The 20,451-nt window shown below is 39.5% G+C and overlaps 1 protein-coding gene across 1 annotated transcript in view; it reads right to left on the bottom strand.

The window, feature by feature from the left end:
- The window catches only part of LOC144608367 (uncharacterized), a 334,350-nt gene that overhangs the window by 48,618 nt on the left and 265,281 nt on the right, over positions 1 to 20,451 (bottom strand). Inside the window, 4 exon segments of the mRNA XM_078426045.1 lie at positions 6,244 to 6,297; positions 12,305 to 12,358; positions 12,927 to 13,034; positions 13,887 to 13,940. Coding sequence (XP_078282171.1) covers positions 6,244 to 6,297; positions 12,305 to 12,358; positions 12,927 to 13,034; positions 13,887 to 13,940 — 270 coding nt within the window.

The raw sequence follows: 20,451 nt of genomic DNA, 5'->3' as shown, positions 1-20,451 counted from the left end.
ATAAACCATCGTTTCATCCGTTTTTTCCCAGTTTTTCTCCGTATAGGTAAGAAAATACTGTTTTCAAAACTGTTAATTTGGTGTATATATGGTTAATTAGTAAAAACTACGATGATTTTGTAGGATGTTTTGCTTTATGCGGCGAGTTCCCCTCAACTCTCCTCGACTCTTGAACTTGTCCCGGAGTCGTGGAACCGCAGTGGCAGCAGCGGGGACTGGAAGCAGAAGCTGCCGGCGAAGGTTCACCGGAGAGCGGATCACCACCGACCTAGAGCCGGGGCAAGGCGAGAGATCGCAGCGCCCCTTTGCAAACAACAAACTCAAGGAAACATCCGTCCTCGCTGCCGCCGCCGCCGCCACTCACACCGGGGATGCGAGGCTTCTGAACAACAACTACAACACTTGTGTTTGTTCTTAATACGCTGCGTTAGAGGGAGACGGAGCCGGGGAAGAGAGTGAGGGAGCGGCGCAGATTTCGCTGGGACTGGGAGAGAGAGAGGGGAGAGAGAGAGGGAAGAGGGAGGGAGAGAGAGAGAGGTAGGGAGAGAGAGGGTGGGGAGCAAGTTGGGGTAAAGGGAGCAGTGGGTAAGGCCAGGAGAGCGGGGACGGGGAGGGTGTCAGAGGGTCCGGTGAAGGAACGTCACCGCATGCGGGCCTGCTCCCTCCCTCCCTCTCTCTCCCTCTCTCTCCCCCAGTGCCAGCGAGATCTGTGCCACTCCTCCACTCTCTTCCCCGGCCCCGTCTCCCTCTAACGCAGCAAACTAAGAAAAACGCAAGTGTTGTAGTTGTTGTTCAGAAGCCCCGCATCCCCGGTGTGAGCGGCGGCGGCGAGGAGGGAAGTTTCCTTGAGTTGTTGTTTGCGAGGGGGTGCTGCGATCTCTCGCCTTACCCCGGCTCTAGGTCGGTGGCGATCTGTTCTCTGGTGAACCTTCGCCGGCAACTTCTGCCTCCAGTGCCCGCCACCACCACGGTCACGGTTCCACGACTCCGGGACAAGTTCAAGAGTCGGGGAGAGTTGAGGAGAACTTGCCGCATAAAGCAACAAAAAAAAAACCCGACAAAATCATCGTAGTTTTTACTAATTAACCATATACACATCAAATTAACAGTTTTGAAAACAATATTTTCTTACCTATGCGGAGAAAAACTGGAAAAAACGGATGAAACGAAGGTTTGTTACATGTAATAGATCAGCTGGTGACAATTCTATACCCCCGCGACCTATGACCTGCGCATGCTCAGTCGGAATACCGAACTCGCTTATTTACAAAGGTCAATTAACCTACAAACCTGCATGATTTTGGGATGTAGTAAACATGAGCACCTGGAGGAAACTCACATGGTCACAGGGAGAAGGTGCAAACTCCACACAGACTGCACACAGATTGCGCACAGATTGAACACAGATCTCTGGTGCTGTGAGGCAGCACCTCTACCAGCTGTGCCCCTTTGCTACCCAACTCACGGTGTTGGAGTCAATCACAGCATTTACCCAGTTTATCACTGATTTATGTTAGATTTGTTTCTCCTGAGAGAGAATAAGATATTAAACAATAAGGAAAGAATTCTTGTGATTTGCCCTCGTAGATGATTAAAGTATTAATTAATTACTCAATTATGCATAAAATATGATAATCACTATTTAATTTGCATGGAATTTAAGACAGCTCTTTCATGGGCTGATTGGCCTCCTTTAATACTGTATCATTATCAGATTCTATGAACTTTCTTTTAAGAAAGCGTGATGACAAATGAACCTCAGAATGTTACTGAAAAGGCTGTTTTGGTCCTGTACTTCAGCATGCCAGACATTACGAAACAGATTTTTTTTCTAATTTTCCAGTGAAATAAGATCTTTCTTATGGGTTTGTGTGCAGACAGCAAGTTAATTTTAACTGTCAGGACTTGGCAGTTGTTACCACCTTTAGGATTCCTGGAGAATCCTGGGGTGTTTGTTTTCCTGGCAGTTGAGTCCAACTGAACCAGAGCCAGTTTTTAATCACAGATAATGTAGAGGTGAATCAGCAATGAACCGTAGGACTGTGTGTTTTTAAAGCCGAGTCTGGAGAACTCATTTTTAAACCAATCAAGAAACCCCAAACATCATAACAATTGGAAAATTGGAGTAATTACAGTTAAAGTGGTTTGGGAGTCAGTTCTTTTCCATTTCCCAAGACAGCAATCATTCCCTCTGACAAATGTAATAACAAATCAAAGTACAACTGTTACATTTGGTAATATGCAGCTGGTTGCTCCTGTCCTCCCCATTCTACGGTCGAATTTTACAAAATAATAAGTGTTATTTGAAGCCATTTGTTTAAAAATCATTCCTTGTTTATAAATGAGCCGATATGCAGCCAATGTGAACAAAACATTCAGATAACAGCCTTTCTGCTACAAAAAGTATTCGTAAATGTCTTTAAAAAAATTCTTTTATTTCTATTTTAATGGTGATATCATGCTGAATAAAATAAATGCCTCTCTGCCATGGAGATAGTAATGGAGACACTAAACTAAAATAAATGCCTCTTAATATTTTCAGACAAATATTTGTCAAACAAATTGGTTGGGCCAGATCATGTTGGACCGAAACACTTCCTGGGTGCATGTCCATCTACCCTCACTTACTTCCTCCATAAGTGGAGCTCGAAGCAAGCTGATCTTTACACCAAAGAGGCAGTGCAGGCCTCAAATGGTAAATGCAGGTAACATTTGCAGTGCACTCCATTGCGGAGTGTCCCACTCTGCTTCTGACTCTGTTAAACTCAAAATCAACAATCCAATCCGATCCTGCAAGGTAGGTTTACCAGGGACACTTGCTTGGGAGTATTTATCTTTTCTGTCTGAGTCTGGGCATTTAGGAATGTAGACTTACCAGCGACCTCTTCCTCAAAATCTATTGTGGATTTTTTTTTTAGCTTTGATCCTCAATAGGCAGGAATTATAAATCTGATGGCGATTTCTGGAGTGTTAAATGGATTTACTTACATTGACATTTTTGCTTTCAATTGAAACATTTACTTTCAATATGGTTAAGATCCCTTTATCTATAAGGTTTTTAAAAATATATATGCCAAGTAGACCCTGGGCCATAGGTAGGGTTTGTGTTGCAGGGGGAGATCTGTGGGATCAATATTGTGGGAAAAGAGTTCTAAAGTGAGCAGGAGATTTAAAAAAATCAGAGAAACCACTTGGGTCAGGTTCATGTATTCTATTTTAATCTGCTCCAGGAGGCCTCCTTAAATAGTTCTGCTGAACGTTTGGTTGCTCCCAGAGCACTCGGTGTTGCCAGAACATTGGAATAGGAACGAAAATATGTCCACAGTCTCTTGAGACTCGTCTGCCATTCAGTAAGATCATTGCTGACCTCATCTTGGCTCCACTTACCTGTCTGTTGCCTAGGACCCTTAACTACCCTTTTGACAAAGAATCTGTTTGTTTTGGCCTTGAATATATTTAATAATTCAGATTCCCCAACACTCTGGGGTAGAAAATTTCAAAGAGCCACAACTCTTAGGGAAGAAATTCTTCTTCATCATGATTTTATTGAATATTGTTGAATATTCAACAATATTTTAATGGGCAATCTCTTGTTTTGAGGACCTATGAAAGGAAACATCCTCTTAGCATCTATCCTTTCATTCCCCCTGCAGAATCTTATTTGTTTTAATAAGGTCACCTCACATTCTAATGAGTACAGGGTATCCTTTCCTTATTAGACCAGGTCTTCATCCCTGCAATCAAATTAGTGAACCTTCTCTGAACTGCCTCCAATGCAATTACATTAAAAAACATACCAGAACCGTACATAGTATTTCACGTTCTGTTTCACCAATTCCTGCATGGTTGTACCAAGTTATATATGGTTGTAGCAAGACTTTTATATTTTATCTCTTTTGCAAAAAGGTCAACATTCCTAATTACATTGCTATATGTGCATGCTAACCATCTGTATATAAAAACAAGGAGATTCAGATTTATTTGTTCTGCGGCATTTTGCATTCTCCTCCATTTGCATATTATGCTATTTCCCTATTATTCCGACTGAAGCAGACAACCTCACATATCCCCAATATTGCACTCCATCGGCTGATTTTTTTTCAAACTCAATAATCTTGCAGATCTTTTTTGTCCTCCTCATACTTTGCATTCCCAACCTGGACCAATATGAACTCATTGGCCACACATCTCTCTAAAGGACCATTATTGGGGTGTAACATTATCACCCTTCATTCAACTGTAGTTCAATTATGTTTCCACTGTAGTTCAATTATGTAGCACAAATAAAAAAGTAATGTTATAAAACAAACTTTCTTAACCGTACTCGTAGAACATACAACACAGGAACAGACTCTTCAGCCCACAATGCCCGTGCCAAATGTGATGCCAAGCTAAACTAAACTACTCTGCCTGCATGTGATCATATCCCCCCCCGTTCCCTGCATATCCAAAGTTTTACTGACAAGGGAAAAAAAATGGGCAGAGAGATCGTACTCATTGCATCAGTCCTGGGCTTTGGTGACAGAGAGGATTGCGTGAGGTAGTTCCCGTGAGCATTGCATGAGGTGGTACCGATCGTTAGTTGGGTAGAGTGTGTGTTTTGCCCCTCTAGGCTAACTACTCGCTTCATCTCCCTCCCTCTGGAAAATGATGATCTTAAAGCAATAGTGCAAAATCATGGCAAAAATTAGTTCTTCAGTAAAACCCTGGAATCTGACTAATCCTTGGTTTTGAAAGGAGTTTTAGACCTGGTGTACTTACTGTCTGAGAGTGTTAAAGCAGCACTGGCTCAAAGCACGGAGTGGAAAGAAGAGGGCTTGTTTGACATCACAGTGAGCTATAAATTGCAGCTGTGAACAGAGACTGGAGTTGAAGCTTGGCCCTGGGGAGATAGTGATTGTGGTAGGGGGAAGGGGATGGTGGTGAGGGGAATCTGTTTTTTTCTATCGTTATTATTGTCTTTGATAGCAGCCTACTCTCAAACTGTCTGTCCCAAACCTTCAACTACAAGGCATGTATTGCTTTGGGAGATCTGAAGAAGGGTGAGGAAGGTAAATGTTTTCTTTGGAATAAGATTTAACATTCAATTTTCAATATCCCAATTCAGTGGATTCAAGAATATTAAATAATAATTTTATATATTATATATTTCCATACATTTCAATATCTGTCGGTACAGTCCATATGGAGTTTGTATTTTCTTCCTGTGAGCATGCGGGTATTCCCTGGGTGCTCTCATTTCCTCCCACATTCCAAGGACATGCTGGGTGGTAGGTTAATTAGCCACTGTCAAATGCCCTCAGTGTATTTGTGAATCGTAGAATTGTTGGGGTTTTTTTTTGGGGGGTGGGGTGAATTGAAATGTGGTGAGAATAAAATGGGATTAATGTACGATGAGAGTGAATGGGTGCTTGATGGTCAGCATGGACTTGATGGGCTGAAGGACATGTTTCAAAGCCATACAGCTACATTTCCACGGTATAGAAGCTACTCCCTTGTGGCTACAATGTGGACTTAGAAAAACTTAGTAAAAACGTAATAAGACTTAGAAAAACTGAATTCATTTATATTCCCGCAATATATGGCACTTAATTACAAATCCCTGTCTATGCCAATACTGCGCTGCACCACAACAGAGCTTTTCAGAAAATCAGTATCACTGGCACAGAACCAAACTTCCAGCTTTTCCCTCTGTAGACAACTGAACATTTACATAAATGGAGTTCAAATAAAAATAAACAAAACATTTCCCCTCAAAAAGATCAAAAGAAACTGCAAAGCACTGGAGATTTAGAAAGTTTAAAAGCCTCTCTAAAGTATAAATCAACGAGCTACCATATACTGCACATGAAGGCTTGTTTTATCTTTCATTTGGCTAAATCTTGACTGCACAAACAATTCCAGATGAGTGTAACTGCGGACTGACCAGCAATGCATACAAAATCTGATGTAGGCTGCTTGAGCAGAATAGTTTGTTTAACAGTTTAATTGAGTACTTTGGAAGTAGGTACAATTCAGTCTCAGGCACGTGTCAATGAGCAAACTGATAGGTATAGATCATTTAACGCCATCGACTTAAATAAACTGAATTGACTCGAGAAGCAGCTGCAGTTTATAGAACTGGATGTGCACTGAGTTCCTTGATTAGCTGATTCTTCCCTTGCTGCCAAAACAAAGTTTAACTCTATTAAGCTCTCAATTCAGACTAACGAAAAACCAACTTTAAAAATTAATCTAATTTACCTTTTCACCTTTGGGACCAGGTGGTCCTTTTGGGCCAGGCGGTCCTTTATGTCCCTATAAAAAGACAAAAATGAATGTTAAATATTCTACATCCAAATTACAATTAACACAAAAAAGCAAATGTATTGCCTATTAAATCCACATTTTACTATTAAAAGCATTATACCATTCACGTTACTAGCATGGAGAATAAGGCTGGAGAGGTAGCTAACGACTTTATCACAGATAATTTGTTTTATACCTATCTGTGACCCAATAACTTTATTATTTATTAAGCTAAAGAGGCATTTCTATAATAAAAGTGACAGATGTAATGGCATAATAGCAGTGGATTATCAGTTTATCCATCACAATTTGTCTTAATGACATAATACATCTTGAATAGTCAGCAGCAATTATTCTAAATGTATGGATTGCTCCCTTTTCAGGACGATCGATGATAGTGATGCAACATTTGAATGATGGATATGAAAGAAGAAATGAAATTGAGCAAAACACAAAGTGCTGGAGTAACCCGGTGGGTCATTGAGGGCAGCGTAGGTTTACTAGGTTAATTCCCGGAATGGTGGGACTGTCATATGTTGAAAGACTGGAGCGACCAGGCTTGTATACACTGGAATTTAGAAGGATGAGAGAGGATCTTATCGAAACATATAAGATTATTAAGGGGTTGGACACGTTAGAGACAGGAAACATGTTCCCAATGTTGGGGGAGTCTAGAACCAGGGACCACAGTTTAAGAATAAGGGGAAGGCCATTTAGAACGGAGATGAGGAAAAACTTTTTCAGTCAGAGAGTTGTAAATCTGTGGAATTCTCTGCTTCAGAAGGCAGTGAAGACCAGTTCTCTGAATGCATTCAAGAGAGAGCTAGATAGAGCTCTTGATAGCAGAGTCAGGGGGTATGGGGAGAAGGCAGGAACGGGGTACTGATTGAGAATGATCAGCTATGATCTCATTGAATGGTGGAGCTGACTCGAAGGGCCGAATGGCCTACTCCTGCACCTATTGTCTATTGTCAGGTAGCATCTATGAAGGAGCTGACATGTTTCTGTCAGTTTCTGATAGTAAAATAGATCTGGATATAAATTAGGCATCTGAACTAATGCTGATTCAAGGTCTGGTGGGAGGGAACAGTTTTAGGGAGGAGAGTAGAATTTAACAGTACTCACTATCTGCAAAAGCAAAAATGTACTTTAATTCACCCAGGAACATTGATAATATGTGACCAGGGCACTGTCAAAGGAAACTGTCCACAAAGATCAACTATCTCTATGACATGGATTTTTTCCTTTCCATAAATTAAAAATAATTTCACTCTGGCATCAATCTCCGAGATCCAGCATCAGTGTGTCATCAAGCCAGCTGTGGAGACATTTACAATGAAGATTTCTTACAGATAGGGCTCTTATGGACAGGAAACTAGGAAGTGAAAGCTCTAATTATTAAAGGGCATGTTTGTGTACAGTGAAAATATAATTTGGGACATACTGGAGATTAATATAGCTGAACGATAAGCAGACGCTGAATTATAACATTAATTGTTGAATGTCATCAGAACTTTATGGGTTGCGGTGCCAATGTAACTCAGTTTATGGAACATACATTTGATGTGCAAAAGTCATAATATTGCAGATACTAGAAGTTTGAATTAAAACTGAAAATGCTGGAAACACTCAGCAGGTCAGGTAGTATCAGCGCAGAGGAACTAAATTAACATGTCAGGTTGATAATCTTTCATTAGAACTGGGGAATGTAAGAAATAAAACAAGTTTTGAGGTGCAATCAGAGTGGAAAATATTCAATTTCGTAAAAATAATTATTTGTTCTGTATTTAATAGTTTTTAATTTTTTTAAAAGATATTCAAAAATATTAAAAACACTAGACAGATTCAATAGCTGCAAAGTGGAGCAGCACTTGCTAGGTTTTCGAAGGAATACCTCTGAAGAAATCTCATGGTTTGTTCAGGCCGCCCACTTCAGTTCCCTACATGTTTAGAAGGCAAGCAAAATTGGCTCTCTGGAATTGCTAACCAAGAGTGAGGGATACAGGATGTGAGTACTGTTCCATGTTCCAATGTCTGGAACACACTGCCAGTGGTGGTGAGGGTGGGAGGTGTAAGATACGATTGGAACGTTTAAGAGGCTTTTAGATAGACACGTAGACATGCAGGGAATGGGGGGATATGATCATGTGCAGGCAGAGGAGATTAGTTTAACTTGGCATTGTTTTTGGCACAAGCATTGTGGGCTGAAGGGTCTTTTCCTGTGTTGTATGTTCTACGTTCTATAAGTACGGGTAACAGCCCATGTCAGGAAATTCTAGCTTCATAGTTATGGATTTAAACACTTGATAATTCTAAGGTTTCAATGACCACCAGAGTACCACTACTGTCAAGGCAATTTGTAATTATAGAGTTAGTTTAGTTGAGATTATATGATGAGTTTATGGAAACAGAGGATTCTGAAGCTTAGCTTCAATGCCTTATGTTTCAGAAGGAAATTTCTAAACTTGTTCCTGAATTTGCCAAACAAGAGATTAGATTACAGTACTTGAAAGAAATCCAAGAAATTGGCGTTGAAGATCAATAATGCTAGACTTAGTATCAAAAAACTGTAAACTGGAAGACTCTTTAGGATCACTTAGATTATTTGAGGATTTAAACTAAACCTTGAATTTAAACAAAACAGACTGCAGATGCAGGAATCTTGAGCACAAAACCAAACACTGAAGGACTCTGAAGAGTCCAGAACCAAAATGTTGCCTGCCCATTTCCCTTCACAGATGACAATAGACAATAGACAATAGACAATAGGTGCAGGAGTAGGCCATTCAGCCCTTCGAGCCAGCACCGCCATTCAATGCGATCATGGCTGATCACTCTCAATCAGTACCCCGTTCCTGCCTTCTCCCCATACCCCCTCACTCCGCTATCCTTAAGAGCTCTATCCAGCTCTCTCTTGAAAGCATCCAACGAACTGGCCTCCACTGCCTTCTGAGGCAGAGAATTCCACACCTTCACCACCCTCTGACTGAAAAAGTTCTTCCTCATCTCCGCTCTAAATGGCCTACCCCTTATTCTTAAACTGTGGCCCCTTGATGCTGCTTGATGTCCTTGTACATCAGTCACTGAAAGTAAACATGCAGGTACAACAGGCAGTGAAGAAAACTAATGGCATGTTGGCCTTCATAATGAGAGAAGTTGAATATAGGAGCAAAGAGGTCCTTCTGCAGTTGTACAGGACCCTGGTGAGACCACACCTGGAGTATTGTGTGCAGTTTTGGTCTCCTAATTTGAGGAAGGATATTCTTGCTATTGAGGGAGTGCAGCGTTGGTTCATAAGGTTAATTCCCGGGATGGCGGGACTGTCATATGATGAAAGAATAGAGCGACTGGGCTTGTATTCACTGGAATTTAGAAGGGTTAGAGGGGATCTTATCGAAACATATAAAATTATTAAGGGATTAGACACGCTAGATGCAGGAAACATGTCCCCGATGTTGGGGGAATCCAGAACCAGGGGCCACAGTTTAAGAATAAGGGGCCATTTAGAACTGAGATGAGGAAAAAAGTTTTCACACAGAGAGTTGTGAATTTGTGGAATTCTCTGCCTCAAAAGGCAGTGGAGGCCGATTCACTAGATGCATTCAAGAGAGAGTTAGATAGAGCTCTTAGGGCTAGCGGAATCAAGGGGTATGGGAAGGCAGGAATGGGATACTGATTGTGGATGATCAGCCATGATCTCATTGAATGGCAGAGCTGGCTCGAAGGGCCGAATGGCCTACTCCTGCACCTATTGTCTATGTATCTATGCATCTATGATCCGCTGCATTCCTCCAGCACTTTTTGTTTTGTTTTTGGACCATTAATTTATTCCACTATATTTTCTTTCTTTGCTTATTTGCATCATTTTGTCTTTGGCATGGTATGCCTCTTTTTCCACACACTGCCTGGTATGCCAAAAGTTTGAGCAGTTTCTGTTTTTATTTCCAACATTTGTAAAACTTTGTATTTTGATCATAAAAAAGACACAAAGTGCTGGAGTAACTCAGTGGGTCAGACAGCATCTCTGGAGAACATGAATAGGTGATGTTTCGGGTCAGAACTCTTCATGAGACTTTTTTGATCATGACTACTTTATGGCTTAACCTTAAAAAAGGTCATCTTCCTATGTTTGGCTGTCAGTAAATGTATTCCTGCTACATAATAGTGAAAGTAATAAGCTGATATTATTCCTTAGACTTATCTAGCTTAAATATAACATTCATATGTAGCACAGTAAAAATAATATATGAACACAATGCCAGATGGAAGGAAGCATCTTGAAATACAAAGGTTATGTGCCTGCCATTTCAACAAATTTATTTGCCAATGCTTATCCACCCCATATGTGAAGATCTAGAATTATGATGGGATCTTGTTTCTAACTATAGACAAAAAGTGCTGGAGTAACTCAGCGGGACAGGCAGCACCTCTGGAGTGACGTTTCAGGTCGAGAACCTTCTTCAGATTGAGAGTCAGGGGAGAGGGAGTCTAGAGATATGGAGGGATAAGGTGTGAAAACAAAATATCAAAGCAGACGATGACAAGGAAACAGAATGGTTCATTGTTGGCTGAGGGGAGGTGACAAGGAGGCATACAATCAGTAAAATTAATCCGAAGAACAGTGAAACTAGTCGGAGAACTGGGGTGGGGGAGAGACGGAGAGAGAGGGAAAGCAAGGGTTACTTGAAGTTAGAGAAATCAATATCAATACCGCTGGGTTATAAGCTGCCCAAGTTCTGCTTGCAAGAAACATATCATAGCATGGAATACTTTGGAATAAAGAGTAATTGACACATAGATTGTTACTTTTTAAAAGCAAGGGTAGTTAAACATTTAGAGCTGCGGGATTAGTCCTGGATTGCTTTAATGAAGAATTGATGTAGGAACAATAGCCCATATGGATATCTTAACAGCTAAAAAATCTAACAACACTTTTACCTTGCAATATAAGCAGTTTATTTTGTTCAGTTACTTAGTGACATCAAATATTTAATTATTTTACATTACACGTAGATTTAATAAAATTTCTGGTGAAGATAAAACATTGATTCTGGGCACAGAAGTGTGGTGACTATAAGACAAAAACAAACTATAAAACAAAAACCTATTGATGCTGGAAAATGAAAATAAGAACATAAAACACTAACTAATTAGCCTCAGGAGGTTAGCAGCGTTCACAGTAAAACAGTGGATGCATTTTCACCAGGGAAGGATGTCCAATTCTGTCCAATCCCGCCAGGGAAGTAGATTTTACACACCATTTGCAAAATGAATAATAGTCAATCCAATTTTGCCCAAATTTTTAATTCTGGACTAGAAATCCTGAGATTGGAAATAGTAATATGCACCATTTTATTCCATTTGATCATTTCTGATGAGCATGTGTGAAATAATTACCATTCAGGGAAGGATATGTTACCTCCAAATTGGTCTATTCATTGGTCTGGCATGGTTAATTCTTTACAATGTCTACAGCTGAACAGCAAACCATGTAATGTACAAAACATCCAGTTGACAGCATTGGTATTGGCCACACTAGCAATTCACAGATACCCACGATATAAAAAAAGCATATGGTGTTCTAATGAAAGGTCTTTGACAAGGAACATTTACTCTGTTTTTCATTCCTCAGAGGCACAACAGACTGCAGATGTTGGAATATGGAGCAAAAAACAAACTGTTGGAGGAACTTAACATGTCAGGTAGCAACTGAGGAGAGAAAGCAATGGTTGATGTTTAGGGTCAAGACCATGCATCAGGACTTGACCTATTCCTTTCCTGCCATGGGTGCCTGACCCACTGAGTTTCTCCAGCAGTTTGTTTTTATTTTCTCTGCAGATGCTGTCCATTTTGTTCAGTTTTTCCAGCGTTATATGTTTTTATTTTTTAATATGATGCTCCTGCAAAAAATGTGTTAAAATAGTTCAAGAATATTCTATTTCACATTTGGACCTGTGCAGTTATCCATTATGAAGAAGTAAACATTACTAATGTCCGTGCATTGAAATGTCCTTACCTCATAGCCTGGTAACCCAGGTTCACCCTGAACTCCCATTCGACCAGGAGCACCCTATCAAAGAGGGAAGAAAAAATCTTGCTTGAAAACTGAATATATCGTGGTGTTTGTTCATTTCAAATTATTTGATTTATACATTCATTGGAAAATCAGTAAAATATATAACTTTGCCCTAATGCTATGCCTATTAGGACCCAATGTTTGGAATGTCTAAAGCCAGTGTTTTAATTCATAACAATGTGCGACTCTGAGAAGTTAAATGTAATTACTTTGTGTTCCAGCCATGTTTATTCATGGTGCGTACTGACACCTTTGTCCACCAAATAAAGCAACGTCTAGGCTTAAAATAGAATTTCAGCAAACAAAAATCAGGCTGAGAATGAAAAAAAATTTGACTACATTACACGTTTATGTATTTTATCGAACACTGCAAAACTGAACTAGGTCTTCAATTGAAAGCAATATCAATGTTTAAACATTATCAAGACAGACAGTCTGCAGCACTTAATATGGAAAATCAAGCAGCCTCCGTCAATACTATTAATAGTTAACTTTACATTTTGTAGGCTTTTTGGTGATGGCTTAATTCAGTAAAAGACACTATATTTATAAAGCTGAATACCAAAGATCCTCGTGTTCCTCGTGATCCCTTGGGCCCCTGGGTTCCTACAGGTCCTTGGTCTCCTGGGGGTCCAGTTTCTCCCAGATATCCCAAGTGTCCTTTGCTACCCTGCAACATAATGCATGAAAGGGTGAACAGGTACATCAGCACTGGCTAATTAAGTCTGATTTCAACACATTTTATATAAATAATTCTAAATATCAAATAGAGATTCTAAATTTAAAAAAAATAATTCTACCAAATATCTTCAGAAGGAAAAGGCAGATCTGAGAATTTATTATTTGCAAACTAGTAATTCTGAGGATGGAGAATGAAGAGGAGCATTGGAAAGGCATTTTGATAAAGTTGTTTGAATTGTTAGATAGAACTCAATGCTCTTTCCCATTGGCACTGGATGCAAGATCAGAAATATAATCGCCAGGGCGAATACAGTCAATATATTTTAATGATGTGTGGATACATAATTTGCATTGAAAATCTATCCACCATAGTATCACTACTGGGGCAAGTAAAGTATGCTGTTGGTTTCCACAGGCTGAATAGTTTTGCAGATTGTTCATGGATCTCCTACAAGGTCACAGAGGAAATTATGTACTAATGTAAGTTTCAATAATTCCATAAGAGCATGAAAGTGTTATCTTCAACCAATATTATATGGCAAGGTTTGGAGCCTTTCAAAGATACTTCAGAGATGCATTGCTTTGCCTCTTATGTATTAGCAGTGCGTAGAAATATTTTGTTCTTTTAATCAATTTTATCTCTTGGATGTTAGGACAATCTGGAGGGAGAAAATAGAAATGAATAGGCCAAATATTGAGAGAAAGATTGATGGGTACAATGATTGACAAACAAAGTAGAACATCCGATGACTTAGACACAGGGTGTTGGATCAGTATGTAAAAATTGGCAAATACTGGTGTTCCTTTTGCTACTCCAAAACAAATCATAAGTGCAACAAACCTTTCTGCCAGGTATTCCCCTTATCCCAGGTTTTCCCGGTTTTCCTTCAGGTCCCTAGATAAAAATAATCATTAATAGTTGAAAATCAATTTGTAGAAAAATCACTTACTAAGACGGTGATACAAAAACAGAGAGGGCTGCAGAGAGATCATATTAGACAGCAGTTTGAAGGAGAGAACAGTTAACATTCCATATTGATGACTTTTCAGTAGGCTGGTGTTACGTTGATCAGTGTTTGCTGACCATGTCATATGAGGGAAGCTTCTTCTGGTTCGAACTGAATTCTGCCATTTTCCTCACCTCTCTCCTACTCATCGCACCCTGGACTAATGATGTCTCATCATTGTATGAAATTCTATCCAATGCAAAGGGCAAGAACTGGTAAAAACCAACTCAGCTGAACGCAATGATAAAATGTATCCAGAAAGCAGAACTCCAACAACCAAACTTTAGTTGAATAAATCTTATACTTCCTAAAATTCTGGATATAGTTTAGATTAAGAATAAATGCTTTTGTAATGAAGTAGAAAATAATCTTTCTCATTAGCATGACTTTGCCATGCTTATGGTTAAAACTTATATTTTCCAGAACTCTTTGGCCAACTTCAAGTTTGAAGAAATCAAAATATAATGCCTAAACTTTTTAATTTCAGGGAAATTTTACAGCAACTTTTAAACTTGCATAATGAAATAATCGGAGGCATCTTTGTACCTAATTTCAGTCACATCCAAATTAATTAAATAAAGTTTCAAATCTGCATACAGTGGCAGAATCATGGATAGAGATGTTATTATTGGAGTCGAGAAGATTGCATACATGCACATGTCAATTGATGAAATTATACACTGTGGAGTCACAAAGACAACAACTATTCTTGTCTGTAACTTTAGCAAAAATGTGGAATCAACAGGAAATTATCATTGGAGTGATTTTATCTCGAGTTTATTCAAGTTTCCTATTGGTTCACTGCTCTATTTTTTCATTTTGTCACTAATTTATTTTGATTTTATGAGTAGATTTTATGTAGAATCCATTGAGACAAATTTGACTGTGGACTGGCAAAGATTCAGCATGATCTTTTTAAAGTGTTATTTTCCATTCCATACTTTGTAATTGTACATTCCCAAAAGACCATTCCTAGGTTGTTGGAACAATAAAAAGTTGAAGTAAATTTTCTATAAAGCACGTTCGGCAATATATATATTTCTTTTACCCTGGAGAGGTGACCAGATTAATGGCGATGACAGCCCTGAAATATCAGCTTCAGCCTTGTTGTAACAGCTACCTGCTAATTATCTGAAGGGTTTTACAAAGTTTAACTGCTGTAGGCAAGGTCTTAAAGTCATCTTAATGAACACCCATCAATTGTAGCATAATTCATTTCATTCTGTAAATGACAATACAGGAAACTGTTCATTGCAATCCTACACCACAAATTCTTCGAAGATTTGGGATGAGGGTGGGAGAGAGAAGTGAATAACCTGCAGTTAATAAATGAACTCACAGACTGACTTCCCACAACCTGAATAGTTGGAGTAATTTTCAGACACAGGGTCGTGGTCAGAAGCAGACCCTTTGACATATCTGAATATTCCCAGGATAGTGTACATACAATTTAGGTCTGCATTGGAAATCTCCTTTGAGTACAATTGATATTTTGTATTGTATGGGATTCAAAAAATGAAAAAATACCCCATGAAAACAGAAATAACTCAACTGCAATAATCTCATTGTTTCAAACTGTAAAAAATTAAATGTCTCACAATATATAACACTTTGAATTTAAGTCAATGGATTCTAGTCATGAACAGAAGTCCAATTCAAGGACATCTTATACATATATCTCTACTTATATTTTATAATGACACCAAAAGAGCCCATTCTGTTCATCAGGGCCATGCTATTTCCCAGGGGAGCACTTTCCACTTGCTTCATTCCCTGCAACTCATTCTTACTCACATACATACCTATTAATCCCCCTTTGATTCTTTTTGCTATTAACCTACAATATGGGTAATTCAATGATCCAATTATCCTACCAGTTCATCTTCAGGATATGGGAGGAAACCAGGACTTCCAGAGGAAATTTATGTAGTCAAGAAAAGAATGTGCAAACATTGCACTTAAAACACCCTAGGTCAGGATCGAACCTGGTCCCTGGAATATTGAGGCAGCAGAACTAACTGCTGCACCAATGTGCCTCCACAAGGCTAAGTTACTTTCAAACGGGATTCTAAAGTTGGCAAATATGATGTTAATTCTGAATCTACAGTTACATTGATATCTGAGCCAGATTTGAAAAGATTTAAATGTTATCTGGGGACATAAATGCTTATTGCCAGCTGCTTGTTAAAATGCTTTCAAGTTTTAAAAATATCCTCTGTTTTGCAATTATACATAAGACTTCAATAAATTTTGAATGAACTAAATGAGCAGTTTAGGGAAAGATGATATCATTATTTAATTTTATTGGTTATTCAAGAAACTACCAGTAAACAGAAAAGTTGATAAAAGACAGTTTAACAAATAGCCTAATAATTAGTCCTGCTGCAATCTAACAAATGTTCTTAAAAAAGAATTTATTGAACATTAAGATATGTCCATTCCAATTTCATGGATGTCTTTGTTTTATTAACCTTTATTACAACAAGGGAAGTTAGATGCTAGATTGTCTAGATTTCCCACTTTATCATAATCTACATCAATGCAGCATGACAAACAGCCACATGTTGCAAGGGGAGAAATTCTAAAATTCTCCATCTGGTGGCCAGCTGAACTTCAATAAACTCATCACTAGAACAAACCAAAGGCAATGTCAATTGAGACTAGAATTTGTCTTTGAAAAATCTAAGCAAAGCTTGAAACACTAGACATCAGGTTAGCAAAAATGTTTTTATTTACAATGTTTCCTTAATAAGGTCAGTTGCGTTAATTAATTTATTTTGAAGATGATCAAAATTGATGAGTCTAAGAGATTAAATAAAAATAGGGTTATTGTATCAGGGGGATTTTAACTTTTCCAAATATCAGTTGGGAGTGCCTTAGCCTAAATGCTCAGTGTGGTCAGGATTTTTGACATGTGCCCAGGAGAGATTTTTGAGGCAATATGTAGATGGACTAGATCTTATCTTCGGGATTGTAGCAGGCCAAATGAAGGAGTGTCAGTGAGGGAAGTAGAACTCCATATATTTTAAGATAAACGCTAGAATAGCTGACATTTCGGGTTTGAAACGTCACCCATCCTTTTTCTCCAGAGATGCTGCCTGGGCCGTTGAGTTACTCCAGCACTTTTTGTCTATCTTCGGTATATACCAACATCTGCAGTTCCTTTCTGCACATCCATAAATTTTAAAGTGATATGGAAAAGGACAGGGCTGGACTAGTAATTAAAATCTTAAATAGGGGTTAGGCCAATTTTACTAACCTAAGGGAGCACCTGGCAAAGGTAGATTGGGAGCATCAACAATATATAACCATATAACAACTACAGCACGGAAACAGGCCCGTTCGGCCCTTCCAGTCCACGCCGACCACTCTCCCTGACCTAGTCTCATCTACCTACACTCAGACCATAACCCTCTAATCCCCTCTTATCCATATACCTATCCAATTTACACTTAAATAATAAAATCGAGTCAGCCTCCACCACTTCCCCTGGAAGCCCATTCCATACAGCCACCACCCTCTGAGTAAAGAAGTTACCCCTCATGTTACCCCTAAACTTTTGTCCCTCAATTCTGAAGCTATGTCCCCTTGTTGGAATCTTCCCCACTCTCAAAGGGAAAAGCCTATCCACGTCAACTCTGTCCGTCCCTCTCAAAATTTAAAAAACCTCTATCAAGTCCCCGCTCAACCTTCTACGCTCCAAAGAATAAAGACCCAACCTGTTCAACCTCTCTCTGAAGCTTAAGTGCTGAAACCCAGGCAACATTTTAGTAAATCTCCTCTGTACCCTCTCCATTTTGTCGACATCTTTCCTATAATTTGGCGACCAGAACTGCACACCATACTCCAGATTCGGCCTCACCAATGCCCTGTACAATTTTAACATTACATCCCAACTTCTATACTCGATGCTCTGATTTATAAAGGCAAGCATACCAAATGCCTTCTTCACCACCCTATCCACATGAGATTCCACCTTCAGGGAACAATGCACAGTTATTCCCAGATCCCTCTGTTCCACTGCATTCCTCAATTCCCTACCATTTACCCTGTACGTCCTATTTTGATTTGTCCTACCAAAATGCAGCACCTCACACTTATCAGCATTAAACTCCATCTGCCATCTTTCAGCCCACCCTTCCAAAAGGCCCAAGTCTCTCTGCAGACTTTGAAACTCTACTTCATTACTAACTACACCACCTATCTTAGTATCATCTGCATATTTACTAATCCAATTTGCCACACCATCATCCAGATCATTAATGTAAATGACAAACAACAGTGGACCCAACACAGATCCCTGGGGCACTCCACTAGACACTGGCCTCCAACCTGACATACAATTGTCAACCATTACCCTCTGGTATCTCCCATTCAGCCATTGTTGAATCCATCTTGCAACCTCACTATTAATACCCAACGATTTAACCTTCTTAATCAACCTTCCATGTGGAACCTTGTCAAATGCCTTACTGAAGTCCATATAGACAACATCCACAGCCTTGCCCTTATCAATTTCCCTGGTAACCTCTTCAATTTGCAGGTGTATCTACATCTGCACAGTGGGGAGCATTCAAAGAAATATCAAGAGTTCAATGCCAACATATTCATGGAAGGGTAAAAATTAGAGGTAATGTCGAGGGTCCAGAACCCTGAATGTCGAGAATTATTGAGGATCAGCTAAAGAGAAAATGGGAAGCACAGAACAGGTGTAAGGAAGTAATGATAGGGGAAGTTTCTCAAGAGTATGTATAACATATATAACATATAACAACTACAGCATGGAAACAGGCCTGTCCGGCCCTACCAGTCCACGCCGACCATTCTCCCTGACCTAGTCTCATCTACCTGCACCCAGACCATAACCCTCCAATCCCCTCCTATCCATATACCTATCCAATTTACTCTTAAATAATAAAATCGAGCCAGCCTCCACCACTTCCACCGGAAGCCCATTCCATACAGCCACAACCCTCTGAGTAAAGAAGTTCCCCCTCATGTTACCCCTAAACCTTTGTCCCTCAATTCTGAAGCTATGTCCCCTTGTTGGAATCTTCCCCACTCTCAAAGGGAAAAGCCTACCCATGTCAACTCTGTCCGTCCCTCTCATAATTTTAAAAACCTCTATCAAGGCAAGCATTTAAAAAAAAATTAAGAAGCAAAGAGAAATCACTGGCATTAATCACTAGCACTAGTATTAAGCTAAATCTGAAGCAGTTCCTATAAATATATTATACAAACAATAACCAGGGATACATTAGCAACAACATGGGTAATCTATGCATGGAGCTAGAAGAGTCAGGTGAGGTGCTAAATGAAAACATTTTAATAGGTATTCACAAAGGAAACAAATTTTGTTATTGGAGATTTCAGTGAAAGGGTAGGTGAAAGTCCTGTGTAACTTCCTTAAATAAAGAGGAGAAACATAAAGCCTTTACGGGCTTAAAGGCCTCAACTCCTCTTTAAAACAGATCCCCAGAGTCCACAATACTACAGTTCACTCTTCTACATGTTAACTTCCCGTCATTGAACTTTTAACTTCAAAGCTTTAGAAAAGAATAAGCTTCTGTCCTAAAATAATTTAGAACTGTGAGATATTCCAACAAGTGGAATTGCAGTGAAACACTGTTTCCTCTTCCATTTGCTTATTTTGGCCTCTTTATCCATATTCTTTCCTGTGTTTGGTTTCCTTCTGAATGTATCTTAGCCATTTGTCCCAATTCCTTCATCTGGTAATCAGTTCTACATTCCAAACATTTAAGAAATTGCAGAAATCATATATTACAAATTGTTAGACATATAACCATGAAAATGTGTTGCAAATGTGCAGCCTTTGAAGGAATCATACATTATGTCACATGAATAATCTTTTAACCTTTGTTTACTCACCACCCCAATGACGCTGATCCCCCATTGACAAGGGGGAATGTGACATTGCTATCGTCCTGCAGATGTCAACATTTCTCCCTGCTAGGGCGGCATGGCGGTGCAGCGCTGCCTTACAGCGCTTGCAGTGCCAGAGACCAGGGTTCGATCCTGACTATGGGTGCTGTCTGTACGGAGTTTTGTGTGTTCTCCCTGTGGCCGCGTGAGTTTTCTCCGAGATTTTTGGTTTCCTCCCACATTCCAAAGACGTACAGATTTGTAGGTTAATTGGCTTGATATAAGTGTAAATTGTTCTGAGTGTGTATAGGATAATGTTAATGTGCGGGGATCGCTGGTCGGAGTGGACTCGGTGGGCCGAAGGGCCCGTTTCCGCGCTGTATCTCTAAACTAAACTAAACTAAACTAAACTAAACTAAACTAACGGGTTCCCTAGGCAATACGCTTATCTCTTTTCCAAAAACAGCTGTCCCAGATTTGGCCACACTTGTTGACACACAGCATAGCATCTGGCTA

The sequence above is a fragment of the Rhinoraja longicauda genome, chromosome 31 (assembly GCF_053455715.1).
Source record: "Rhinoraja longicauda isolate Sanriku21f chromosome 31, sRhiLon1.1, whole genome shotgun sequence".
NCBI classification, from domain to species: domain Eukaryota; kingdom Metazoa; phylum Chordata; class Chondrichthyes; order Rajiformes; family Arhynchobatidae; genus Rhinoraja; species Rhinoraja longicauda.
The sequence above is the reverse complement of the archived record's forward strand: the minus strand, read 5'-3'. Positions and strand labels throughout refer to the sequence as shown.